General features: G+C 39.2%; 1 protein-coding gene and 1 long non-coding RNA gene across 3 annotated transcripts; both read left to right on the top strand.

Annotated features, from left to right (window-relative positions):
• Positions 1–179: 179 nt before the first annotated feature.
• LOC131459922 (uncharacterized) lies at positions 180–19,196 on the top strand. Of its 2 annotated transcripts, none has more exons than XR_009240300.1 (3): positions 180–245; positions 15,475–15,545; positions 19,058–19,196. It is a non-coding gene; the product is annotated as an uncharacterized LOC131459922 (long non-coding RNA). The 2 variants fall into 2 exon arrangements; XR_009240301.1 differs by lacking the exon at positions 180–245 and adding an exon at positions 1,630–1,715.
• On the top strand, positions 4,935–8,190 carry LOC131459921 (E3 ubiquitin-protein ligase RNF128-like). Its single transcript, XM_058630078.1, has one exon. The coding sequence runs from the start codon at positions 5,407–5,409 to the stop codon at positions 6,490–6,492; it is 1,086 nt and encodes a 361-aa protein (XP_058486061.1). The 5' UTR covers positions 4,935–5,406; the 3' UTR covers positions 6,493–8,190.
• Positions 19,197–25,346: the final 6,150 nt, after the last annotated feature.

Below are 25,346 nucleotides of genomic sequence, written 5' to 3'. Positions count from 1 at the left end.
TTAGTTGTGATGGTTCAGGTTAGGGTAAGGGGTTAGGGAATGTGTCATGTCTATGAGTCTCCATGTGTGAGTGGGTGAGTGGGTGAGAGAGTGAGTGAGTGAGTCTATGGGACTTGTTGGGACATGCCCTAATAAGTTTTCCCCCCAAACCCACAGACCAGCAAACGTGCAGCTCACTAGTTCCAGACTCTCTGCTCTGAGGACACATGAAGCTGATGGACACTCACACACCTGCAGACCAATCGGTGAGTCCGTTATTTATTATTCATGTATTCATTTATTGATGTGTTGATTTATTGGCCTCCAGACTTTTCCGACTGCACGTGATGCAGTAAATGCAGCGCGTCGTCTGACTGACTGCAGAGCACGTGATGACTTTATATATGCACATATCTTTTTTATTTATTGCATTATTGAGCCAGAACATCCGTCACGTGAAGCTGCACACGCTTCTCTTGTTGTGATGCGTCTCTGCACAAATGCACAATAATATTGAACAGTTAGTAAATGGCGCCCCCGTGTGGTACAGTTAATGATGTCCTTTTGTTTTGTAATGTTTTTGTGATTTACTCCCACAAAAAATTTAATTAAATGTCGTTTAGACATTCTGAAATGTTGTACAACTAGAGCAGTAGTTACTGTAGTTTTTATTCCATTATTTCATTTTGTTTCTTTTATTTAATTTTTTTTATTACACAAATTAAAATTTGTTTTTTATGACAAGTGAGACGCAAAAATGGGCAAATATGCATTACACTGACACACAGTAAAAGAGAGAGGGTGCACCAGTGGCAGCCATTTTGTCACAGTAGGTAAATCACAAATGTAAATAATAACCAAATTAACTAAAAGTTAAGTTTATGCCTCAAGCTCTCTAATCTTTTGGTTACTTGTTTATAAACAGATTCTGTGACTTTTTGGAGGATTTTTAAAAACTGGACTACTGGCCATAATACTTAGGTATCAATGATAGTATCAATGTAATGCTGTCTTAGTTATCAACTTAATAGTCAACTATTTGAGTTTGTATGGGCTTCAACTACCAATCATTTTCATAATCATCTAATCTGTCAAGTTATTTTCTCAAATAATCCGTCGCTTGCCTGCTCCATAAATTGTAAGAAAATGTCGATCTGTGTTCCTCAAACCTGGAAGTGATTCGGTTTTAATGAATTCATGTGTTAAATGGAGCAAAGTCATTATTAATAAGCTGAAAAATACACACAACCTAATTAAGCGATTATCGAAATTAGGCGGGCAACTCATGTCTGTGATGTTGATCAGTGTTTCCCAGAAATTGGAAATAATGATGTTCTTAAATGTCTTGTTTAGTCCATATGGAGCAAAAAAAAATTAAAATATTCACATTTAAGCAGCTGAAATATCAGAAAACTTGTTTTAATGATTGAAAAAAACAACAACACTCAAATTAAAAGACAAAAAGATGATGTATAATTTCATATACTTACAGTACGTGGTCACATGTTAAACTCCCTCACTGACCTGCGTCATAAACACAGCGATTGCAGAGGTTTTTATGGTGTTTATAGAAAGTTTCCATGTGCTGTGCTGACACAGAGAAGTGACTCAGGTGCTTTTGCAATTTGCTTTATTGTTATGAAGATGATGAAGAATCTTTCATTAGTTCCTGAAACGGCGAGTGCAGACGTGTGATGGGACGCCAAACATCTCCAGGCCACACCCTGTGAATAAATGTGAGTCATAAATTCACACAGTGAAACTTGCAGTGAAATGTTACTGAGAGACAGAAGAGAGGGTTTTTCCTCTTCAGGATGATTGTGTTCTTTCATTGTGTCGAGGACATGATTTCAAGTTGGAGGAATTTTCGGGTCATGGTCGCACCATTGTCCCCGTTATCAGGAAAATACCAGACTCTCTTTTATTTACTCTTGCACTCACTTTTACTGCTCTTTTTTTCTGTTATAAAAGCTGAAAGTTACAAAGTTCCTAAATAAATACAAGACTTAAACATTTCAAACACATATAAATAGAAATGAATTAAAAAAGTGGCTTTTTGTTACCACTTCAGGACATTTTTTAGGTGTAAACTTAGCTTTTTTACAGGGACCAAAGTCTGGTGCTAATAAGACCTCATTTGTAAAGTTCAGATAGGGCTGCAATGATTAATAACAGATTACTTAATGAATCATTAACTAGTGAGATAAGCGATTAACCGTTTTGAGAGTTTTTTTTAATAATTACCACAAGTTTTTAGATTTTCCACTTTCTTAAATGTGACTATTTTCAGGTTTCTTTGCTCCATTTGATGAAGAAAAATCTGTTTGTGGACAAAACACGACATTTGAGAAACACTGATCAACACTTTATGGACCGAACGATGACCCATTGTGAAAATAACCGTTAGTTGCAGCTCTATATAAAGCACAGACACATTTTTAACATTTTATAAAAACACATATCCATAGAAACACAGCAGTCAAAACATTCAGACTGGGTTTTTGTTACCTTTTCAGGACATTTTGTGGAATAATAAACCTTGACTTTTTAACAGTTGTTAGGTTAAGGCAGTGGTTCTCTATTATTTTCTTTCATGCCCCCCCCAGGACAGAAATGTTTTCATGCCCCCCCCCCCCCCGAATTGAAATACTATTGAGAACCCTGCCCTCTAACCCCCCCCAGTCAGTGAGGGTATGAGCCATTATGATAATTACAATCATTATTCTAGTTAAAAGAAATCACTGGATAAATTAAAAAGAAACAAGTAAAACTGGATATGAGCTGTAAAACATGCTCATCATGTGACTATAGCGTGAGTGACAAGTGTATGTGTGCTACACTGCAGTAATCATGTCAGCTGTGAGGATTTATTTTAACATAACATTGTGTGGAAAACTTTAAAGACAAAGCAGCAGCAGCAGCAGCAGCAGCATTTTAAGCTGAGTCATGCTGTGGCCTGTTTATTTCTTCTTTTATGAGAGCATCTGTTACACAATTGTATCTTTACAGTTTTGTAAGAGCTTTTTATGGCATCGACACTATTGTGTTATGTAAGGTTAAAAAAAAATAAAGACGAAGGACTCATGATGGCATTGGTGGCATTCTCAAGGTCGTGATATTGGTGTAGAGTCCTAACAAGAATAACTAGACAAACATGTGAGTGTTTACACTGACCTTGTCAGGATATGTAGTTCACACGGAGTCCAAAACCTGGTCTTAATGAGGCACAACCTGATTTCTGAGGCACTGGTTATGGTTAAAGTTAAGATCTATGCTTTGTTAAGGATGCAACTAATGATTATTTTCACAATAGATTCATCTGTCGATTATATTCCTGATTAATCGAGCACTTGTTTGGTCCAGAAAATGTTGTAAAATGTTGATTAGTGTTTACCAAATGTATAATAATGATGTCTTATTTAGTCCACAAACCACAATGATTCAGTTTTAATGATTTCTTTGTGATATGGAGTAAAGAAACCGGAAAATAATCACATTTAAGAAGCTGAAAAATCAGAAAGATTGTTTTAAGTATTGAAAGAAAACACAATCATTGTAGAAAATCGCAATACGGCCTAAGTATTCATCATAAATATGTTATTCAAATGATAACATTTGAATAACAATAATGTTGTCATAATTATTGAGAGTAATTATGTAAAAAAAATGACTACCCCCCCATATTGCCAAGCATTTAGCTAAATTTCAGTCAAAACAATCGCAAGATGTTTCTATAAGACCCTACAGCAAATGACACTCACTGACCACTTTATTAGGTACACCTTATTATTCCTGTCCAAACTCCACTTTTCCCTTTAGGACTTGGTGATGGAGACATATCATACCTGTCAGAAGAAGATTTTATTAATCTGTATTAATCTGAATGAAAGTCATTTGTAATGACAAACTCAGATATTTGTATGAAACTCGTTCAGCCCTATCTGTTTCACAGCTGGAGCTATCAAACTTAGACGTTTAATTAAATTAAAACAAGCTTTCTGATTTTTCAGCTTCTTGAAATGTGAGTTATTTCTGGTTTCTCAGAATCATCTCTTTATTTCCAAGTACATTTACACATACATAAGGGATTTGACTATTTGTTTTGGTGCATGCATTATGCATTAAAAACAATGCATACAGTAACACAAGCACAAGACATTTACATGGGAGGTTGCAGCTGATCACCTTCTCTGCAGAGCGCAGGATCTTTCTTTGCTCCAGTTGACAGAGAAGTGAAAAGGTTCGGTTTGTGGACAAAACAACATCATTTCTCTGACAGTTTATGGACCAAACAAACACTCTAAGAATCATTAGATCTAGTCTCTGTAGCTCTAGACGGATATCAGTATCGGGGCCGGTAGTCAAGGTTGTGATACTGGACACGGAGAAGCGAGTGTGTCGGGTGGACGTGCGTGTGTGTGTGTGTTTTAGTGTTTGTGAGTGCATTCAGGTAAAAGAGGAGCTTGGAAAGAAAACAACCTTTCCATCTCATTAGTCTTTTCTCCCCCACCCTCTGTTTGTGTATGTGCTTTCACTTGTGTGTAAGCAGATACAACTGAAATCGGACTCTGTGTGGTCAGTTGTCACAGTGTGGAACAAGACTCTTCAAGGGAAAAACCTGTGCAAACCCTGTATGATCAGGAAGACTCGTTCCCTCCAAACCAAGCAGGTTGTGTTGTTGTTGTTGTTGTTGTTGTGTATCAGTTTGTCACAAGAACCAATTATGGCCTTGGTGAGAAATGATTAGTTATTGGATATAATATGAATCCTCAGTGAGTCTTTGCATGGTAAGGTGCGGTAAAACTATATTTATCTTGTAGAGTGAACACACACACACGAGGCAGAGGAGTATTTCTTGTCAGTTTGCTTTTCACCACAAGCATGTAGGTCACTCCAAAAAGGGGGAAGGAAACTGGTAGAACAAGACAGACGGGTCGAGCTGCCGTTGTCATCATTACACAAGGAAAAAAGTCAACAGCTTTCACAGCTTTTTACAGTCTCGCTCCGTGTCGCTGACCGACCTGTGACCACGGCTCCTCCGTATCATTTGCTTATCGCCGCGTCTTTGCCTCCCTCCTCGGCTGTTGCTTGCCTTTGGGGAACAGCGCGTGTTTTGTGTACTTCAACTTGTTGAATACCAGCACCCTGCCCTCTGTGAGGAGTGCTCACTGTTCAAGGTTCAGGAAGATAACGAGAGGTGAGTGGCTGACGCGTAGCTCGTGTTATGTTACCAGAGGCTCATATCAGATTACCGTGGACAGCAGGCTGGGTGGAACTCTAGCTGTGTTCAGAATCGCCGTGACTCGGAACAAACCAGGAACAGGTTGCTGGCAGAGGATTGTTGAAGAAGCTAAAGGAGCTAAAGGAGCTAACAGAGACAGAGAGAGGGCTTTTTCTCCCTTTTTGTTTTTCAAGACGAGCGTTACCATGGGTAAGACAGCACAACACCCTCTGCTGCTTCTGCTCTGTCTGTCAGGACTTGTTCACTGCTCGGCTGCCTTCGTCTTTTGGACGGCCATGGTGGACATAACCTATTACAACAACACCGCCAACAAGACTGAGGACAAATACTGCGAGTGTGGGGTGTTTGGTCGGAACTCTCCCGTGGACACTGTCTCGGGCATTGTGACTCTCCCCAAAGACGACCCCAAGGGCTGCAGCGCGGATCCCGTGTACAATTTCAGTGCATCGCCCTGGATAGCCCTGGTCAAAAGGGGCAACTGCACCTTCACCGAGAAGATTAATGCCGCCGTACGTCAGGGGGCCGCCGGTGTGGTGGTGTATAACGTGGACGGCAGCGGCAACAGCACCACTCACATGTCACACACGGACGCAGATGATACGGTGGCTATCATGATCGGCAACCTTAAGGGTATGGAGATCGTCAACCTGGTGAAAAACGGGACCCAGGTGTATCTGACAATTGAGGTAGGCAGCCCTCACGGGCCGTGGATGAACACCTACTGGCTCTACTTCCTGTCCATCGCGTTCTTCATCGTGACGGCGGCCTCCATCGCCTACTTTGTGTTCATCTCGGCCAACCGCCTGTACAATATGAGAATGCACAAGCGCTCTGAGAGGAAGCTGAAATCGGAGGCCAAGAAGGCGATCGGGCGCCTGCAGGTGCGCACGCTGAAGAGGGACGACGAGATAACCAACTCTGACGCCTTCATGTGTGCCGTGTGCATCGAAGCCTACAAGGCGGGCGACGTGGTGACGGTGCTCACGTGTGACCACATCTTCCACAAGGTCTGCATCGAGCCCTGGCTGCTGGACAGGAGGACCTGCCCCATGTGCAAGTGTGACATCCTGAAGGCGCTGGGGGTCGAGGAGGACACGAAAGACAGCATTTCCACCAACTCGCCAGAAGATGTCACTGTCATCACAGTGGCAGGAGGAGACAACCTCTACGAAGTGCCACTGACCGACCCAGCGAGCTCTGACCCTGTGAGACTCCAGCATCGCTATGACAACAGGGCCTTCGAGGGAGACGCAGAGGCTGGGAGAGAATGAACAACAGCAGCAACAGGAGCAAAATAGCAACCGTGACACACGTAGACTTCCTGTTTGAATTACATATTTTCCCTCTGACGCGCTGAAACAGCAGACTGGCATCAAATTATCATCTTATCCATCATGAGAAACACTCTCCGACCTGTAGTCTAATGCAGGTGGGCTACAATAGATTTAAAAAACAACACAAAGACATTCCAAGGATTCTCCCTGTTAATGGAGCGTGTCTAATTAGCCATTTTCTTCATTTCTATCTTGGTGCAAGTATGTAATTATTGGTAATTATCAGGGTTTGTGCTCATTAAGGTTCTGTTTGATGCTTAGAGTAGAGACTGCAAAGTAAGTAGTCATGGCGTGACGCCAGTGTCAAATTTCTGTTTTGCATGGCAAGCACACGGGTGAGGGAGGACGTTCAGCAGAGCATTTGAATGTGTTTGAAATCAAGGCCAACGAAAGACGTCTGTGTGCTCGTGTTGCTCCAAGTCCCTCATGATGAACCGCTGTCGTTAAGATTCAGAACGGAAGTCATCAGAAATAATTTGAATGATCTCAGTTTTTTTTTGTTTTTTTTGTGTTTTTTTATAGTTATGCTGTCAGGTTATCAGGCACATGCTCATGAACACACCCAATGCTCAGAAAAACAGCATGATGACACACACACAGTGCACTATGATCAGTTAATAACATCACCTCAGAGACTGTTAACTCCACCACGGGAAGCTGTTTACCACGTATGAAACAAAGTCCTTCATAATTGCTGGCTGGTTTATCGTAAAACCCTCCAAGAAACAAGGAATATGACGGTGCAGTTAATGTCATATGATGTCCCTCCCTCACTAAATGTTATCTTGACTGGTGGAAAGGTGAAAACATGTTTGTGTTTTTAAAAGACAGTACAGTGGAGGCTGATTGCACTTTTTGGACCAATGTTGTATATTGATATTGATTGTTGACAGTCATGAAATTCTATCTGTAAAGGTAAAGGTAGGGCTGGGCCACAGGGCCAAAAACCAATATATATTATCACGATTAAAATAAAAAATAAAAAAATTAGTTTATATTGATAATTATTAGGGTTGCAACTAACAATTCCCGCTTAATTTAGCACTTATTTGGTCTGTAAAGTGTTGATCATTATCTATCTATCTATCTATCTATCTATCTATCTATCTATCTGGCTAAACAGAAACATGACCCACATTCGAGATTATATATGATAATGTCTTAAAGTGTGCTTAAACATTACACTGACATATAGTTAACTAAACCTTTGTGGTATTTATATTGAAGAAAATTCGGTCCCTCGCATGATTTAAGACCTTCATTCAGCTCCTCTGCTCTACCTCTGGACTTAAAACATGGGTATGTTTTATTGAAATATTTCTGAGATAAAAGTCTAAATTCCGAGATAAAGTGTGTGTGTGTGTGTGTGTCCCCAAGTTAATGATAAACCTAAAGAGTTGTTCTGTCGTCCCTTTGTTTGCTGGTGGGGGATTTACTGATTATGGTACTTAAATACTGTACGTTACTTAATTTATTTTTCTATATTGAATCATTTTCATGACTGTTTTACAGATTCCAGGAGTCTTAAATTGTGCTGTAAAAAAAAAGGAGAAAAGAATGGATATTACTTGCTGTATTAAATCACATTGATGCTTATTAGAATGCAATAAATCCCTCAAAATGAGGCCAACAGTACGAGGACATGGGCTTGTTTTCTGAGTGTGTGTGGAAGAGAAAGTCTGAGGTGTTTTCGGCCTGTGTGTGGCAGTAGTGTCTCACTTACATCGTAGGGTGTTTGCTCCTGGAAACTGTAATGACCTCAGCACCGGTGGGAGCAAATCTGCACACACACACACACACACACACACACACAGGCCAAGCTGGGGCTGGATAATCACGACATCACATGAGCCAGCAGAGATGTGCAGCCGTGTGCCAATGATATGTTGTTGTTTTTTTTAATGAATTCATTATTTCATTCAGCTTCAGTAAGTAAAGCATGGAAAGTCTGGAGTGAAGTAGTCTGTTATTTTTGGTTAAAGCTCTGATTCTGAACATATTCCCACTTTTTCAGAAGGTCATGGTCCAATTTAAGTTCTGCCTCCCGACCAGAACCTCAAATCACAGCACACATATTTTCTTTTCTCCATTTAAAAGTCACCTTTCCATCATGTCTGAGCTCAATTTGAAATAATATAATTAACAAATAGCAACGGCTGCACTTTACGATACATTGTTTATACTTTTTTACTTTATACTTTATATTTTTGGTGGTTTAAACCAATGATTCCCAAAGACTGAGTTGAGATTCTATGTTTTCAACCTTACTTATGATGAAAATATTATTTTTCATCATAGATTCATCTGTCGATTACTTATTTGGCCTGTAAAATATGTGGATTGGTGTTTACCAAACCTCTAAATGATGATGTTCTTGACTTGTCAAACCAAATTTGTTCCGTTTTAATTATTTATTTCTTCGATGGAGCAAAGAAACCAGAAAATATTCACATTTAAGAAGCTGAAAAATCAGATAAAAAAAACACCTGAACCAGTTAATCGATTAACAAAATAGGTGAAGATAAATTTAGTAACTGATTAGTAATCACTTAACGGAATAATCGCTGCAGCTGCATAATATGAAGTTTTAATCAATTAACATAAACATCTCTTAGAAAATGTTTGTAAGGAGTAGTTTATTAAGTAGTTTATTCCTGTTTTAGAATGTAGACTATTTTTAAACTATTAGATTTATGATATGTTGTATCTGAAGCCTGACTTAAAGACACAGTGTGTAAAAATGTATCAACATTTATGGGTGAATATGAAGCCTTCAGTATAACATCAAAACATATTCAGGTTGTCCAATGTGATATAAATATAAATGACTCATTCGGGGCTAATGAAAAACAACAATTCATACAGGTGATGGCATGCCCTTAAAAAAGAAAAAGAACCTTAACTTTACCTTCATTTCTGCCAAATGTAAAAATGTCACACTACACCTTTAATAATATTATCATAAATCAAATCATGAATGATACATGACACTTTTTCCAAATCAGTCAGCCCTAATGGTGACACCTGTCATGTTAGGTCCATAATATTTAAATAAATATGTCATAATAACAAATACTAACCCGTATCTGTTCTTTACGTTGTTATTTGCAGAAACTTTTACGTTTACTCCGCTACATTTCCCCTAACTCTCTTTGTTACTCGTTACTACCAAATAAAAAACAGAAGAAGAAGAGTTGGTATTATGGTCTGTATTTATATGGAGCTTTTCTAGTCTTGATGAACTGCTTTACATTCAGCCATTCACACTCTACAACATGAATCAGAATAGCCTTTATTGTCATTGTAGAAAATACAACAAATTTAAGTATAGCTCTTTGTGCATCAATATAGGGGTTAAGAGTCTTTCTCAAGGACACATATAGAGCCGGGAATTGACCCCACAACCTTCCAGTTGAAATCCTGTCTTACTTTTTTAATACTTTTACTTTAGTACATTTTATACCAGAAAATGACTTAAGCACAGTAAATGTCATATACTTTAAATTACTTTTACTTAAGTGATATTATAAAAAATGTGACTTACTTTAAGTAGTACTTTTACCCCCTTTAAAGTATTACGTATGCCCTTTAAGGAGGGTCAAGCGGTAGAAGATGAGTGAACGAAGTCCATATTTAAACACACAGCAAAAAGCAAAAAGGTTTTAAAAAAGTCCATGTGATTGGGTTGGAGGTGGCTGCAGGTGGGAAACTAACAGGCAATGAGCCGAGGTTAGAACTTTTTTTTCCCTCTGTGTATTAAAGCATTAGACTCCTGTGCTGAGTGAGTGTGAGCCAAAAAAAATATGTGTTTGCACCCCCGTCTGAGGCCTGGCTTTCAGGCCGTGTGCTGTGACCTCAGTGTTCATAGGTCATCTGGTTATAGCGGTTTCACAGCAAGACAGAGAATCGATAGTGAACCAACTGGCCTGCCAGGCCGGGGACAACTGCCAGGCCCTGGGTAAGAGGCACTCTGCTCGACGGTGGCGCGCCTCTGATTTATTGCAGTTGTTAAGGAGAAAATTGAGTCAGAAGGTTTTCATTTAACGGCATACTAGTCGGTGGCTGTGGTCTAATACCACACTTGACCTTCACTTTCAGATAGGAATCGCACCGTGGGATTAACTGCGGTACTATTATAGTGGCCCGAGAGCTTATCTGCTCTTCCACGGTCTAATCACAGTTAATATCTCGTGTTTTCTTAAGCAAACAAATAGACCTGACTTCGGGCTAGTCATTAATAATCATCAAAAAGTCAGGCTCTGTAAATAAAGAATGAGATCATGTTTTAAATCTAGCTCGGCACCACCACCTGGTGGAGAAAAATGTGACTTGCAATGAAATTGAATTCCTAAAAAAAAAGGTGTGATTTTGTGGTCGACTGGGAAAAACAGAATAATAAAGGCAGGGTAAGGTAGTTTTATTTTGAAAGCACCTTTCATTCACAGAGGCAGAAGTGAAAGAAATCACTACACAGTCAAAAATATAAAGACATTAAATAAATTACATTGTAAAAAGAGGTGAAATGAAGATTTAAAAAGTAAGGAAATAGTAAAAAATCATCAGTATCTCACTGTCAGTTAGAGTTATTTATTTCAGGGAACTTTGAGGACTGTGGTGAGGCATATTCTGTCCCTCTTTGTGTCTGTGTCTAAAAGTTACTTTTAAATAATTTATGCATAAAAACAGTCAAAATCTTGCTTTCTTCTCTCCCACTTTGACTAAATCTTCAGACAGTATGACACACGCCAAACAGCCAATCAGAAGCCAGGACTGCAGTCATTATTGGTATGAATTAAAGCTGTAGTGTGTAACTTTTTAATATAAACCAAAAAAAAAGCATCAGAAATTCAGAAAAAGTTTGTTTTCAAGAAAGTAAAAAAAGAATTCTGGCGAAATTGTTTTTTTTGCCTAAAAAGAAAAAAATCGATATGTTGCAACCAAATTTTGCACAAAGGAATAATCTAATTTTCAAGAGAAAAAATATCTAACTTTGTCTTCATAAGATACCACAGATTACTTTAAGCTTGAACTATGAGGAACAAGCTACAACGATAGTTTGCATGAACTCCTAACTGAGGGACAACATTTCCTCCTCTCTGAAGAAGCAAACGTGTGCTCGCCTTTAAAACGTGGTAGAAACCGTATTTTGTAATTCTACGGTGTTTGAAAGGTGGTGTCTTTAACTTTAACGTTAGTTTTGTGGAGTTTTGAAGCCTTTTTATTGGTTTTTTTAAGGTGGCTACAGATTTACAAGCTTATTTTAAGAAACAAAATCTCCTGACCCCATGGGCCAGAATATTTTCTTGTGTCACGTACATCGGTCAATGTATGGCGTAGTTCCTGAAAAAAACAGTACGTTTCGGCCCCTGGCATTCGTGCTCGGGGCCCTAAAACAAAACCACCAAAACTTACGCACTGCAGCTTTAAGTATCCGACTGCAATAGATCTGTGGAACTGCTGTAACAAATGCTTTTACAAATGGCTCTAAAACAAGCGCCCGCCCCGTCCCTTTTGCCTCTGCACTGCAGCTTCAGCAGAGCCGAAGAAAGTCCTTCTAATTAAATTACAGGAGTTGCTCCTCGGCTTGTGTCTCTCGTTTCCAGACTCTCTGAGTAATTATTTTAATGAATGGAGGAAATTCGATTTGCAAAAGTGCAGTAACACACAAACGAAGACGATAAAAAAATAATATATTATTCTCCTTCTGCTTACTTAAGCTGTTAGATTGTACAATGTAAAATAAATACACACGTCAGCCTCATATCTAATGTTCCATTGGCTCATTGATGAAGTGCTAATATTGATTATTCTATAGCCTGCAGTGCTCTGGCAGCGTTACAGTCTATAAGTCACACGATGGACATTATATTCAGAGTGATATTTGCAGTGTTTCAGGTTCGTCCAGGTGAGCGTCTCGGCCTCTGTTTGACGCTCCCTGTCCTTCCTGTCCTTCCTTCCTTCCCTTCCTCCTGTTGTCCCTCTGGCAGATCAGATAGTGCTGAGTGCTGAGGACAAAACAACTCCCATCCTGTGTCATTGTGGCCCCCGTCCCCCCCCCGTCCCGTCCTGCCCCGTCACGTCCTGTCCAACTGCGTCTCCGCCCATTCTCCTCTCCCGCTGACAGACAGCTGAAGGGCAGGCCGGGCCCGTCAGTGTGAGGTTAAAGGGAAACAGAGGATGTCCGAGGACAAAGCGCGTCCTCTCTTTAACTCGATGTCAGGGGAAGGAAATGATGTGGCTTTTATGTGTGAGCCACACAATGGCTTAAAGAGGCTGAACTTTACAAGAGGAAAAACATAATTCCTTTCATCTGTTTTGTGTTGTTGTTTTTTTTACATAATCCCTGAATAACCAGTTTCGACTCATCACTCATTTAAATTGGTTTGGTTTTAGCTGTCAAATAGGCCGCTGTGATTGCCATCTACTGGTGAAATATGAATACAGCATCATGCTGACTGTGAGAAATAGCCATAAATCTGGAGTCTTCAATGTTTTCCCAGTGCTTAAATCTTCCAGTTTTCCAGAATAACTTTCAATATCTTGTTGTAGTGATGTTAACATAGTGTATTAATAATTCAAAATGAAGAAAAACCAAAAGTTTTATTGAGAAAAAAAAGATTTTGTGTGTTAAATTTGAAATTTAAACAACATATTTAAATGAGCATTTGTTTGGCTTTGTCTCAATATTCAAAAAATAAATGGAAACTATGGGTGTTTTTTTCCAGAAAGACGCTGATTCGCCGATTTCCTGCAACAGTGCGAGTGAAATTACCGTAATAACCACACGTTGGCTTTGACGTGCAACTTCTTAACTTTAGCAGAAGAAACCGCCGCGTAATCACGGTAATTCAAAGTTGTTATGTGGAGCAAAGAAATGAAGAAAATATTCACATTTAATCAGAAATCTGGTTGTAATCATGAAAAAAGCTTCAATAGTTGACGATTTAGTAATCAATTAATAATCGAGTGATTGTTTCAACTCCACTTGATTCTTTACAGTAATAACAACATAACATTGCCATCTGCTCTACAACAGCAAAAACAAACGTTAAAAATTAACATAACTATATATACTGTGTATACATACACTTAATTAGTAAGTGATTCATTATTTGATCTCGTACATTATGAATAATTTAATGGTTAAAAGTCAAGAAGGACAACACAAATACTGCATGTTTGAATATTTATAAATAAATAACGTAAATTAGATAATGGTCGTGCAATATCCTCTTCCACACTGGATTTCCATTCCCCTGCTGCTTTTCCATTTTCATATTAGCGCTTTGATTTGTTCAGCCATTTAGCTTTAAGCCTCTTTTTGTCAGCCTGTGTGAAACAATGTGGGATCTGTGCTGGTAAAACAAGGGGAAAATGACATTAAAGAGTCATATTACTCATTATAATGGTGTAATGTTCTTATTTAGCTTATTTAGTATTGTGTAGCATTGAGGAATAAATACACTTTTTAATAGATTCATTCAGTTTTCCGCACAAATGATATGCTATTTGTATTGCTAGGACATTTGTGGTGCTTAGTTACAGTTTTTGTTGATATATAAGAGATTTCGTAACTGATTATACATTAGAAATATTATATTAGTATTGTGACATAAGCCAGGATATTAATATCGTCATATCGTGATATGGCATCAATGATGTCTTTCCTAGTTCTAAATGCACTGATATTTATAAGTTATTTATCAAATATTGATGTACATAAAATTAATCAAAATTTTACCGATTCTACACAGTATGACACATCAAATGACCCATCATATTCAACAGACTGAAGAAAACATCTTATTTTCCTCACAGATATAACACAGTTATCATTTGAATCGCAATTTCAGTCAAAAATAATCGCAATTAGATATTTATTCAAAATCGTACATTTTTTTCTTCATTTTCTTGCCTGGTTATTTGTGCTGTAGCAGAATTTAACCATATTTATTAGCAATTTCCTTGATTCGTACACATACAAACAACCTTTATTTAAACACTGAGCCAAAGGAAGACACCAGTAGTCATCTGGTGTATAACACTCCATTTATTTATTTATTAGATAGAAGCATCCGGGTTGACTATTCTTGAATATCCTGAAGTGAAGGCCAAGGAGAAGAGGTGGGTCTTTAGAAGTGATTTAAAATGTTCAGTGGTGGGGGCAGATTTAATTTCCATGGGTTACTTGTTCCAAAGTTTGGGGGCAGCTACCGAGTCGGCACATCTTAAAGCAACCTGTTATTAGACCGGTCGCCAGTCCATCACAGGGTCACAGGGTTAAGTTAAATCTGTATACTTCAAGAGAAAAGCATCTTTAAAGCAAAAAAGTTTGGGAAAAAGAAAAGAAAAGAAAATTGTAAATGTACAGTCATCCTGTATCTGAGCATCCACAGTGATGAGTCATCACTGAGGCTGCACCTGTCTGGGAGCAGCCCCGTTGTTGGTCTAACTCCAGCAAGCCTGTATGCAAACCCTCTGCGGTTTTCCCCATCAATAGCTTTATTTGTATATATTTCATGAAAATGATTTATCAGCAGTGTTGGCGATTGAGCGGCGTACCATCACAAACTGAAAAATTATCCTCTTGTCTGTGTCTGAATGTTGATGGCCCGAGGCAAGGTTTCAACCAAAGTTTCCTCCCAGAGGAAACGAACACTCAGCACAGTTTGACAACGCGGATCAATGATCAAGCTGCTTTTCATCAACTCCTGCTATTTTCTGTAATGTTATTCATGCGCATCTTGCTGGAGGCGCACTTTTCAGAAATGTCAATAGTTTGTGAAAGTGGCCGTGTGTTTGTGTGTCACGCATTGCTTTTTTTTTTTTCCCCAGCAGCCCATCCATCCTGTCTGATTAGCTTCTCATGTGACCTGTTGCCTGCGGCGATTCATTAATGACCCATTTGCTTAATTGCAGAGAGGGAGCAGGACAAAGAGAAACGCACAGCGGGCATTAGGCATCGGGAGCTGAAGGAGCTGACAGTTGATGTAAGTTGTAGTTGCAGGTGAGAGCAAGATTCAAGAGCCAAACACTTCATTGGCATTGTGCTGTACAATGATACTGCGTTTGTGAGAACGCCCAGAGGGGCAATTTAAATCTCAATCCATAAAAGAACTGATAAATACAAAAATTTGGGGGAAAAAAACACAGAGAAATCACACAGTACATCGACATACATGACATTAGAAAAAAACAAAACAATTATTGTACCAAAAAAACTGTACCAAATCAAATTCCTCATAATTGCAACGATTATTCAATTGATTGATAATTACTATTGTAATTATCGTTTTTTTCAACTTCTAAAATGGGAATATTTTCAGGTTTCTTTGCTCCATTTGCAAAATAAATAATTAAAACTGAATCATTTCCCTTGTGGACAAAACAAGACATTGCAGAACAGCAGTATTTCCAGGTTTGGTACACAATGATAAACATTTTTCAACATTTTGCGATATTTTATAGACCAAACAAGTACTCGATGACAATGAGTAGTAAATAATCAACACATTAGTCGAATATGAAAATAATAGTTAGTTAATTTTACACCCTTCCAGTTCAAAGAGTTGAATATTTTCATGTTCAAGAGCAAGAATGGTGTTCGACAGGCTAACAACTAGCCACCAGCTAGCCTGGGAATGTTCTCAGTCAACTTCAGAGTTAATTGAAGGCAACTGGACATGTTTGAGTTAAGTTAAGGACATAAAATAAAAATGTTTCTAACTAAACAAACTAAATAAGCAAATCCAGTTTGCTACAGCTAACTCCTGAAGATAGCCACTAGCTAAACCAGAAACCAGCTAATGCTAACAAGCTGAAACGGGGGGGGGGGGGGTTGGGGGGGGACATCGCCACCTAGCGTAGCATAAACAGACACAGGTTATTCAGTTAATTGCTCGTGCTTATAACGTATACTGGGACAAGGACAGTCGTCCAACTGACATGTGTTTTTATTACACAGCAGCATGAACTGTAAATTATTAAACCGTTTATTGCACACCGTGAACATGAGGTCATCTCAGACGGCGACTTCAGAGTTCAGGACGTTTATGGCAGTTGATAAAAAAAGCTGTTTTTATTCAATTTGTACATGTGCACGTTGATTTGAAACACCTGCCTAGTGGGAGGAGCTCAAACAAGGGCACAGAACGTTGAACGAACCATTATTTTCACATTTGATCAATCTTTTGATTATTTTCTTGATTAATCGATTACTTGTTTGGTCCATACAATGCTAATTCAATTTTAAAATGATGATGCACTCATATGTTTTGTTATTATTTTTATATTTTATTATTGAATTAAGCAGTTTTAAGTCATATATTTTCTATAAATGTTAATTAACCAGGAAAAAAAACACATTGACATCAAAAATCTCATAAAATAAAAAAATAAAATCACATTTAAGAAGATGAAAAATAATAGAGCTTGTTTCTATCTTAAAAAACAACACTCAAACTGATGAGTTGATTATCAAAAATACTAATAAATGATGATTTACGAAGTGATTTATCGTTGCACACCTAGTCTTTTATGACACTGATGTAAAAAAGCACCTCTTTGGAAAGCACAGAGCCGCTGTGTTTGTACACGCCGCGTTCTTTGAGTCGAGAAAAACAAGAATAATGTCAGTGAAAAATGTTGTGTGCACAAGTGGAAGGCTGTTTGCAGCAAATAGGTTACAGACTGTCATGTCCCTGCTTGTCTTTTCCTGCCGGCGCAGTATTTCTCCGTCCCTCGTGTTTGACTGCATGTGTGTTTCTCTCTGCATCCATTGGGGCTTCCTGTGTGTCTAACGTGACACAACCGAAGTGTTAGGTTTCTTCTCTTTGCCGCTCTGTGCCATATTGTGCTGATTGCGCCTTTTTCCTGAACGCAGCGCACACACACGTTGTCACCAGTTACTCGCTCGCTCTGACCATCTGTCACAGGCTCTGCCTGGGCTTCCCTACACAGTTTGTCCACAAGCTGTGGCTGCCATTTGGTTTCCTTCATAAAAGTCACCCGAAGGTTTGTCCTTTGGGTGTTTTTTTTTCTCCTTTTTTGCACACCAAGGGTCAGTGATAGGACATGACTCAACTTCATTTACAGAAGACGTTGATAAAATGAGTTAGTGTCAGATGGACCTTTGTCTTATTTTGATCTGCTTCAATGCAATATTGTAATTTATAGGTCATGAAATATACAACAAGAACAAAATGAAGTAAATATAAAGATTAAATAAGAGTTCAAAATCAAAACTCATGATGTGACATCATGTCAGTTGATACTGATAATTATCACAATAAATGTCGGGTAAATGTTATCATGAAGCGTGAAAGGCGTGAAAAGACAGGCAAACGTTCACTTTAATAAGCAGCTATTATCATAAATGAAGTGATATAATTGAAGCGATTACCTGGCCGTGCTCTTTCACTTGAAACCTGTGCACGCATTCACAGCATTCGTGCGTGTTCCTGTGCCTTTGTGGAACGAGTAGTGCGGCGGAAACCTATTTTCAGACTTTCCCTAGCAACAAGAAATGCTATTTTCTGATTGGCTGATTTTTTGAGGTTTCGAATGCCAGACAGCTGTATGAATAAACTTCACATCACGGCCCGTTATGCTAAAATGTGCTACCTAGAACACTGTTTACAGTCAATTTAGAGTGTCAAATTTGCCTAATCCTCAAATCTGCATGTTTTTGGACTTTGGGAGTAAAAGAGAGAGAACCCCAAGAAACCCCACGCACACCCAGGGAGGGAACATGCAAACTCTATGCAGAAAGGCCCTTGTAGCATCAATGCTCAGCTCTGAACTGATGAAGGGTTAAATGAAACCAGAGTGGTAAATGTCCTCTGACTGACTGACTGATGCAGCAGCTTTATCACATTTTGAATATATGGTATAAAATGGATGGGAAAGTCGGTGAGAGAAGGGCGGCGTGGACAAGGGTGAAGAGAGGCCGCAGCAGCCGTTACATCTCGGCACAGAATCTCAATTTAGATGTTATTAAGTCTCGCTGGTGTGTAGCAGACATCTTCGATAAAGGGTTGTCTTCACTTCACTCTGGAGGGCTTAAGAGTGGACCACATGAATCATCATGCATGGCCTCACTCGCTAACCATCTAATCTAGATCCACGGTTGAATGTGTGTGTGTGTGTGTGTGTGTGTTGTGCGGAATAGAAAGTGTTCTACTCTGCCTACGATGATGGACACTGCTTCACACAATACTCTTATTTCTCTGCTTTCTGCAGAGCAGGGTATGTTTGATTGCTATGAAACAAGAAATGTGTATGGAGAAAAAAATCTAATCAAGAGAGAGAAGTTACCTCTAACAACAAAGCCCAAACTCCCGCTTTTATCTTATCACACACAGAGTTGTTGCATTGGATTTATTTATCGAGTACATACCTCTGCTTTGCTCGACCGCCACGTTTTGTTTTAGGCATAGCGTTATCGTCGTAACCTGTTCTTTTGTGACTATAACATTAATTTAGTACAATAACATTTTTACAGGAGCCTCCGATAAGCAGGAGACAGGAGAAGTAAACGTCAGAGATACGATCCTGATCTTGGAGACGTCTTCTTTCCTTTTCCCGTTAAGTTTATCCGCTGAGATCAGCTGACAAATGAAAACTGCGCTCACTCCGTCTTAGCAAGTAAGTTTACTTGCTGTTTAAACAAAAATAACAATGTTCTTTTATCCCCACCCTTTCTTTTCAAGAATTGCAAAGTTGCAGTCGGAGATTTACCCCGTTAAAAAAAAGGTGCATCAAGGTCGTTCACCCGCTGCTTGTACTGTACGTATTGTCTTTGTGTTTTACTTAACTAAATGTTGAGAGTGTTTTTGTGACTCTCAGTTCTTTCTGGCAAATGCAGTGTATTTTCCTTTGTGAGCACAAACACAAAAGGTGTTGTTGTCACCCGCAGAGAATAGCAGGCTTTGTCCCGACTTTCTATATGTGCAAGCATGAGTTACATCCCAGTGAAGCCTCCTTTGTCCAGGCAACGGGATAGCTGCTCTGTGGCTGAACTGGGGCTGGTGATCGGGGGGGAGGGATGTGGCACTGGAGCTCGGAAAACAGATATGTATCCCTGGCTTCAGGTATAGGGCGATGAAGAAGTCCATGTGCTGGCGTGTAAACAAAGAAGACGTCGGCCTCAGGCTGTGGGAGGATTGTTACTCAGATAAGAGAGAGAGGGAGGGAGGGAGAGATAGAGAGGGAATCACTTGACAAAGTTTGTTTGTGTTCACCCTCTCCAAACTACAACCGCAGGTCTTTGTGAGGGTTTCTTGTGTGGTCTAGACTGAGCTGGGATTTGTGGTCTGGGTTATTTTAGGATGCCAACGGGAGAATTTAACTTTTGCCCTGGGTCAGAAATAGAGACAACATTCGCGTATTAGGGCCACATGTGAAATTATTATTATTATTATTTTTTTTTAATAAACAAAATTACAAAAAAATAATTAAAAAGACAGAATTCTGAGAAAAAAGTGACGTTTTTCCACTATTCTGTCTTTAATCTCAGAATTTTGATTTCAATCTCAGAATTTTGACTTTAATCTCAGAATTCAAACAGAATTTAGACTGACTTTTTTTTTTCCAAGAATTAAGACTTGAATCTCAGAATTAAGACATAGATCTCTGAATTTTTATTTCAATCTGAGAATTCAAACAGGATTAGGACCACATGAATGGCCCTAATCAGAATTCTGACTTTTTCTCGGAACTCAGGTTTTTATTTTTATTTTCCTTCCAATTCGTTTTTCACGTGACACTAATCCTCTTCCATGACAACATTATCTAATATGGAACTCTATTTGCGCTCCTTATTGTGTTAATTTTAGAGAATGATAATTTTACATTTGCATACATGTTTTATTTTGATGATAGTCCCCAATGACAACATGAACATTCTTGCATATTTATTTAGAACCAAAAACAAATCTCTCAAACACAAAAACACTCCGACCCCTGGCTATGACACACTGTGGTCACATTCTTCCTGTTTATTTAAAAAAAAAAAGCAAACACAAGTTGTCTCAAGTTGTTCCTGTTTGGTCACGGCTGCAAAGAGGCAGCAGAGGCGAGACATCAGTAGGAACATTGGCACTTCTCCTCAGCGTCCGTGTTGTGTTGTGTTGTGTCATAATAAGCACTCCTGTGGGGAAAAGCACAATAGATGCACTTTTCACTTCATTGTTTTAGCTGCAGAATAACACATTGCCCCCTGTGTCCTATATCGAGTCATCATGGCCCCCATTCCATTGGCGAAGAGATCTAAAGAAAGCACATTTAGAAAGAACAAACTTCCCCGAAGGTCTCCCAAAGGTCTACCAAAGGTCTACCAAAGGTCCCCGCAGGGTCAAAATACTCCCCGATCTCGCATGGTTAACAACTATTTTACAGGAAATCTCGAGTCCAGATCCATCTCTGCATCACCACAAGAATTAAATTTCTTCCTCGGGCAAAACTTTTTTTTAGTTTTGTTTCTCAAAAACAGTCACAGACAGATGAACACAGTCTGAAAATGAGAGTTTTTTGGGAACGTCTCGCTGACAGATATTTATTGCACTCTGTTCTTATTTTGTTTTTGTCAATTTGCTCTGTTTTTAGTCGCATTCCTTCATTTTGATTGCTGTATCTCTCTCACTGGGCCATGTCCTTTTAGTCAATGGCCAGTTCGGTATTGACCGCGGTATTTTGTTTCACTACTTCTTGTTTAGTATGGAGGACTATGAAGGACATTATGTTTGACAAAGAATTGACAGGTCATCGTTTAGAATTGTACTGAAAAGTAGTACTGAAGCAATTTCTCAACAAACAACAAACAATTCATCAGTTTGAATGTTTCATTTAAAGAATTAAAACAAGTTTTCTGGGGTTTTTTCAGCTTCTTAAATGTGAATATGTCCACATTCCCTCACCCACTATAAAATGAGTGGTTTTGATGATCCAGTTGCAAACAACAGGCAGGATTCAAATCTAACAAGGTATTAACTTTAAAAAAAAGTAATTCACACAGTTGTATTTGAATGGGAGCTTCTCACTTTTAAGTCCTGACTCTCTGGGTTTTGCAGTAAAAAAACTCACTGATCCTCATAATGCTTGAGATCAAAACTCCAATCTTCCAAGCACTCCTCGAACATCATGAGCTATTTGTTCAGACACGCATTTCCTTTAGCCTATTTAACATATTTTACTTTTGATGAGGGCCTGAGGAGTGAACTCAAGATGTCAAAACTCCAGCTTCCTCCTCTTTCCTCCCACTGCTATTTGAAGAGAAACACTCTATTACAAAAAAGAAATGTTGACTCTTTCTTTTGGACACTGGAATTCAGTATTCACTGGGCCTCACAAGGTTTGAGTTGACATTCTTAATTCTTCCAGGCAGTCCTTTAAAGACATGGGTTATTTGGTAGACAAACTAACCCATATTACCCAAGGCCAAAGAATGATTTATTTGATTTTTGCGCTTCAGAATTAACCTTTTCCTTCAATTTCACTTGACCCGAAATTTTTTTTTTTTTTTGAGTATTTGAAGCTGCTTTTCTAAGCTTAACACACTGTAGGTCCTGCAGAAGATGTGACATTTACCGGGGTCTTTGAATGCATCTCGATAGCTGCTCCTGTTAGCTCAACACACTGTGAGCCCTGCATTATACTTTTTATACCTATATGTACTTTTTAAACATACTCTACATTATTGCAGTTCACTTTACAGAGCAAGGCTGAGGATTTACAGTATTTTGGATTGTGCAGAAATTAGCCAGAGGATAAAACCCAGAACCTGCAGTCTTAGTACACCAGCTTCTTCCAGCTTCTTCCAGCTTTTTCCTTTGGACAGCTCCAATAGTGTTAAATAATGAGGCAAACTTACGTGTCAGTAATCCCCGTGAGACAAAAGCTTGGCCGCTCTGCACACAACGTTTCCAAAGGACTTAACGGATGAGCCGACGTGATCGGCTGACGTCAAACTCTGGGGTTGCGTTTTAGTCTGAATGGGCATAAGCTGAGACCTTTGGAAAGGATGACACCCAGGCTCGCTTCCTTATCGGCTCTTATTTCACTGTATTCTCCCCCGATTCATCACACTTCTATCAAATGGCCCGTTCCATTTCAAAAGGGTTTATTGGCAGATCTTACCATATCCCGTCCACCATCTTGTGCTGCCGTGTTTCGACAGCAGCCCCGAAACAGACAAACCAACCAGAGCTTGCGTTTTAAAGCAGAAGCTTACAACGCAGATGAAGAAGAAGAGGGAAACAGTAGAAAGAGGGAGAGAGAAGATTCTTTAGATCCTTTCTGGTTTGCAAAGGCCACCGTAGCTGCCTGACGCACTTCGAAAAGGGAGATATGAGTAAAGCAGTCATCTGTTTGTTGCAATACCCGTTCCCACCACACGATGTCACTAATTCTGACACAGTGGTCCTTTAACCCTTAAAAAAATATTTGAGATTGAGGAAGATTGTGAACCAAATTCTAACCAAATTCTAATCCTTGTTAGGACCAGGTTTTGGTCTCCATGTGGACTACTTGTCTTGACAAAGTTGGTGTTAAGGAAGTTTCTAAAGAGGTGACAAATAGAAGAACATACACACAAACTTGTTTTTATATCTTTGTGAGGACTTATTCTCTACATGTATAGCCCCTTAACCATCCCAATTAAGTGCCTTACCTTAACCCTTACCCTAACTCTCACCCCTAAACCCAATTCTAACCCTAAAACCAGGTCTTAACCCTAAAAAAACCCTTTAAAGTTGTCAGGCCCGGACGTTTTTGCCTCACAAAGATATAAATACAAGTACACACACACACACACACTGTTCCCTGAGGGAGTGGGTCAAAGTCAGCGTGGTCTCCTGCACAGCCATAGACGCCATGGCTCGTCACGCTTCATGATCACGGCTTTAGATCTCAGCAGGTGAAGGACAATATTGTTCAGTCATTGTCTGGGAAAACGTAGCTTCTCCCTCCACGGTGACTCAGGAAACCACCTCAGCATTTGCATTTGATTTCCCCTGCCTCTCCAGTTCACTCACCCCTCGACCTCTCGACCTCTCGACCTCTCTGCACTGAAATCCTCCAGGAACATATACAGTATGGACGATTTAATGAGAGGAAACAGGGATTTTATTTGAGTCTGCATCACATTTAGCAAAGTAAGGGGCCATAAACATGAGAACAAGTTAAGGTGAATACACTTAAGTTCTTTTTTTTATTTTTATTATATCTGGTCTATTTGTTTTGATGTTCTTTCCTTAGTCCCTCTGGCTTTGTCTACTCTGTCTCTGTGACTGTATACATTGTAGTGTATACTTGTTCAGTCAAGCTTTTAGAGTCATTTAGGGCCATGGTTCTCAAACTGTGGTACGTGTAGCACCAGTGGTACACCAGCTTCCTCCTGTGGCACTTTGATCAGAGTGATCAAGTTGGTGGTGATGGTGTTTATTCGAGAGCTCAATATCTTCTAAGTTGGCATGAAATGTTTGAGAACCACTGGTCAAAGTGCTGTTTTCGTGCCAATGAGGCCGAAGAATGAATGTTTCTATTGTCAATGAGTTTTCCTGGAGGTCAGTGAATGCACCTTGATGGTCACTCATCAGTGATTGGCAGGGAATTGGGAGTGAACACCTGTGTTTCCTGGTAGTTTGGAGTTCCAGCAGGCAGCTGTAGGCCTGTGTGTCCAAACTTTGAACTGGTTCAGCTACAGTTGGTGCCGATAGATTGTTGTTGGTCGTTTATGGAGAGCTGTGTGTGCGTGTTTTGGTGAGAGCATGAAATCTGGAGGCTGACACTTGAACACTTTATGGATTAAGTGCAAAACAAGTCTCTACCGGAGATAACGAGGGATTAAACTGGTGAATGTGAGCAGCTCGGGCCGACACTTACATCTGGACAAGCCCAGAGAACGTGAGTCTCCTCCGGGTGATGGAAAATGGATGTTACGCAACAATGGTGGTGACGCACTGTGACTGTATTTATGTGAGTACACATGTTTCATTACTTTATTTACCTGTAAATGACGCAAGCTGGTGCTCGGTATGTGGTCGTTGGAAGTATTGTTGTTGTTTTTCGCCTTAATCTGCATCATTTGCGCAGGTGTCGTGCCAAAGAGTTTGTCAGAAACTGATTCTGTTAAAGCTGCATGAACGTCTATTTATTTAAAGATATTTAGTCCATGTAAATATTACTTAAAACTGGCCATGTGCTTCAAATTTTGTCAGCTTGTATATTTAGTTTAACCTAAATGTTTCCAACGGTGATTTTAAGCTTCACAGTCATGATGCTGTCTGTGAATATCACTGAACATTGGTACATTTGTTTTTAATAGATGAAGTTGTTGTTCTTCTACTTTCTGCATCTCCATTTAGGGGTCGTCACAGCGGGTCATCTGCCTGACACATAGATACATCTCGTTTAACAATAAAAATAAAAACTCTTGAAACACTAGAAACAAACAGTAAACCAGGGTTATTAAACTCAAATGACCCTAGGGCCATTGAGTGTCTCTTTTGGTCAGTAACCCTCAACTATTTTGATAATTGAGTGTTTTTTTGTTTTTTTTTCAATAATTAAAACAAGCTTTCTGTGATATTTCAGCTTCTTAAATGTGAATATTTTCTGGTTTCTTTGCTCCATTTGACAAAGAAATCATTAAAACTGACATTTTGGTTTGTGGACATAAACAAGATATTCAAGAACATCATCATTTCCAACATTTTCTGACATTTTATGAACCAAACAAGTACTCAATTAATCCAGAAAATAATCAGTGGATTAATGGATTGTGAAAACAAGCA

This window comes from Solea solea, chromosome 5, assembly GCF_958295425.1.
Source record: "Solea solea chromosome 5, fSolSol10.1, whole genome shotgun sequence".
NCBI lineage: Eukaryota > Metazoa > Chordata > Actinopteri > Pleuronectiformes > Soleidae > Solea > Solea solea.
The sequence above is the reverse complement of the archived record's forward strand: the minus strand, read 5'-3'. Positions and strand labels throughout refer to the sequence as shown.

Excerpts from the sequence above, each read along its gene's own strand:
- LOC131459921 (XM_058630078.1), top strand. The coding sequence starts at position 5,407 with ATGGGTAAGACAGCACAACACCCTCTGCTGCTTCTGCTCTGTCTGTCA.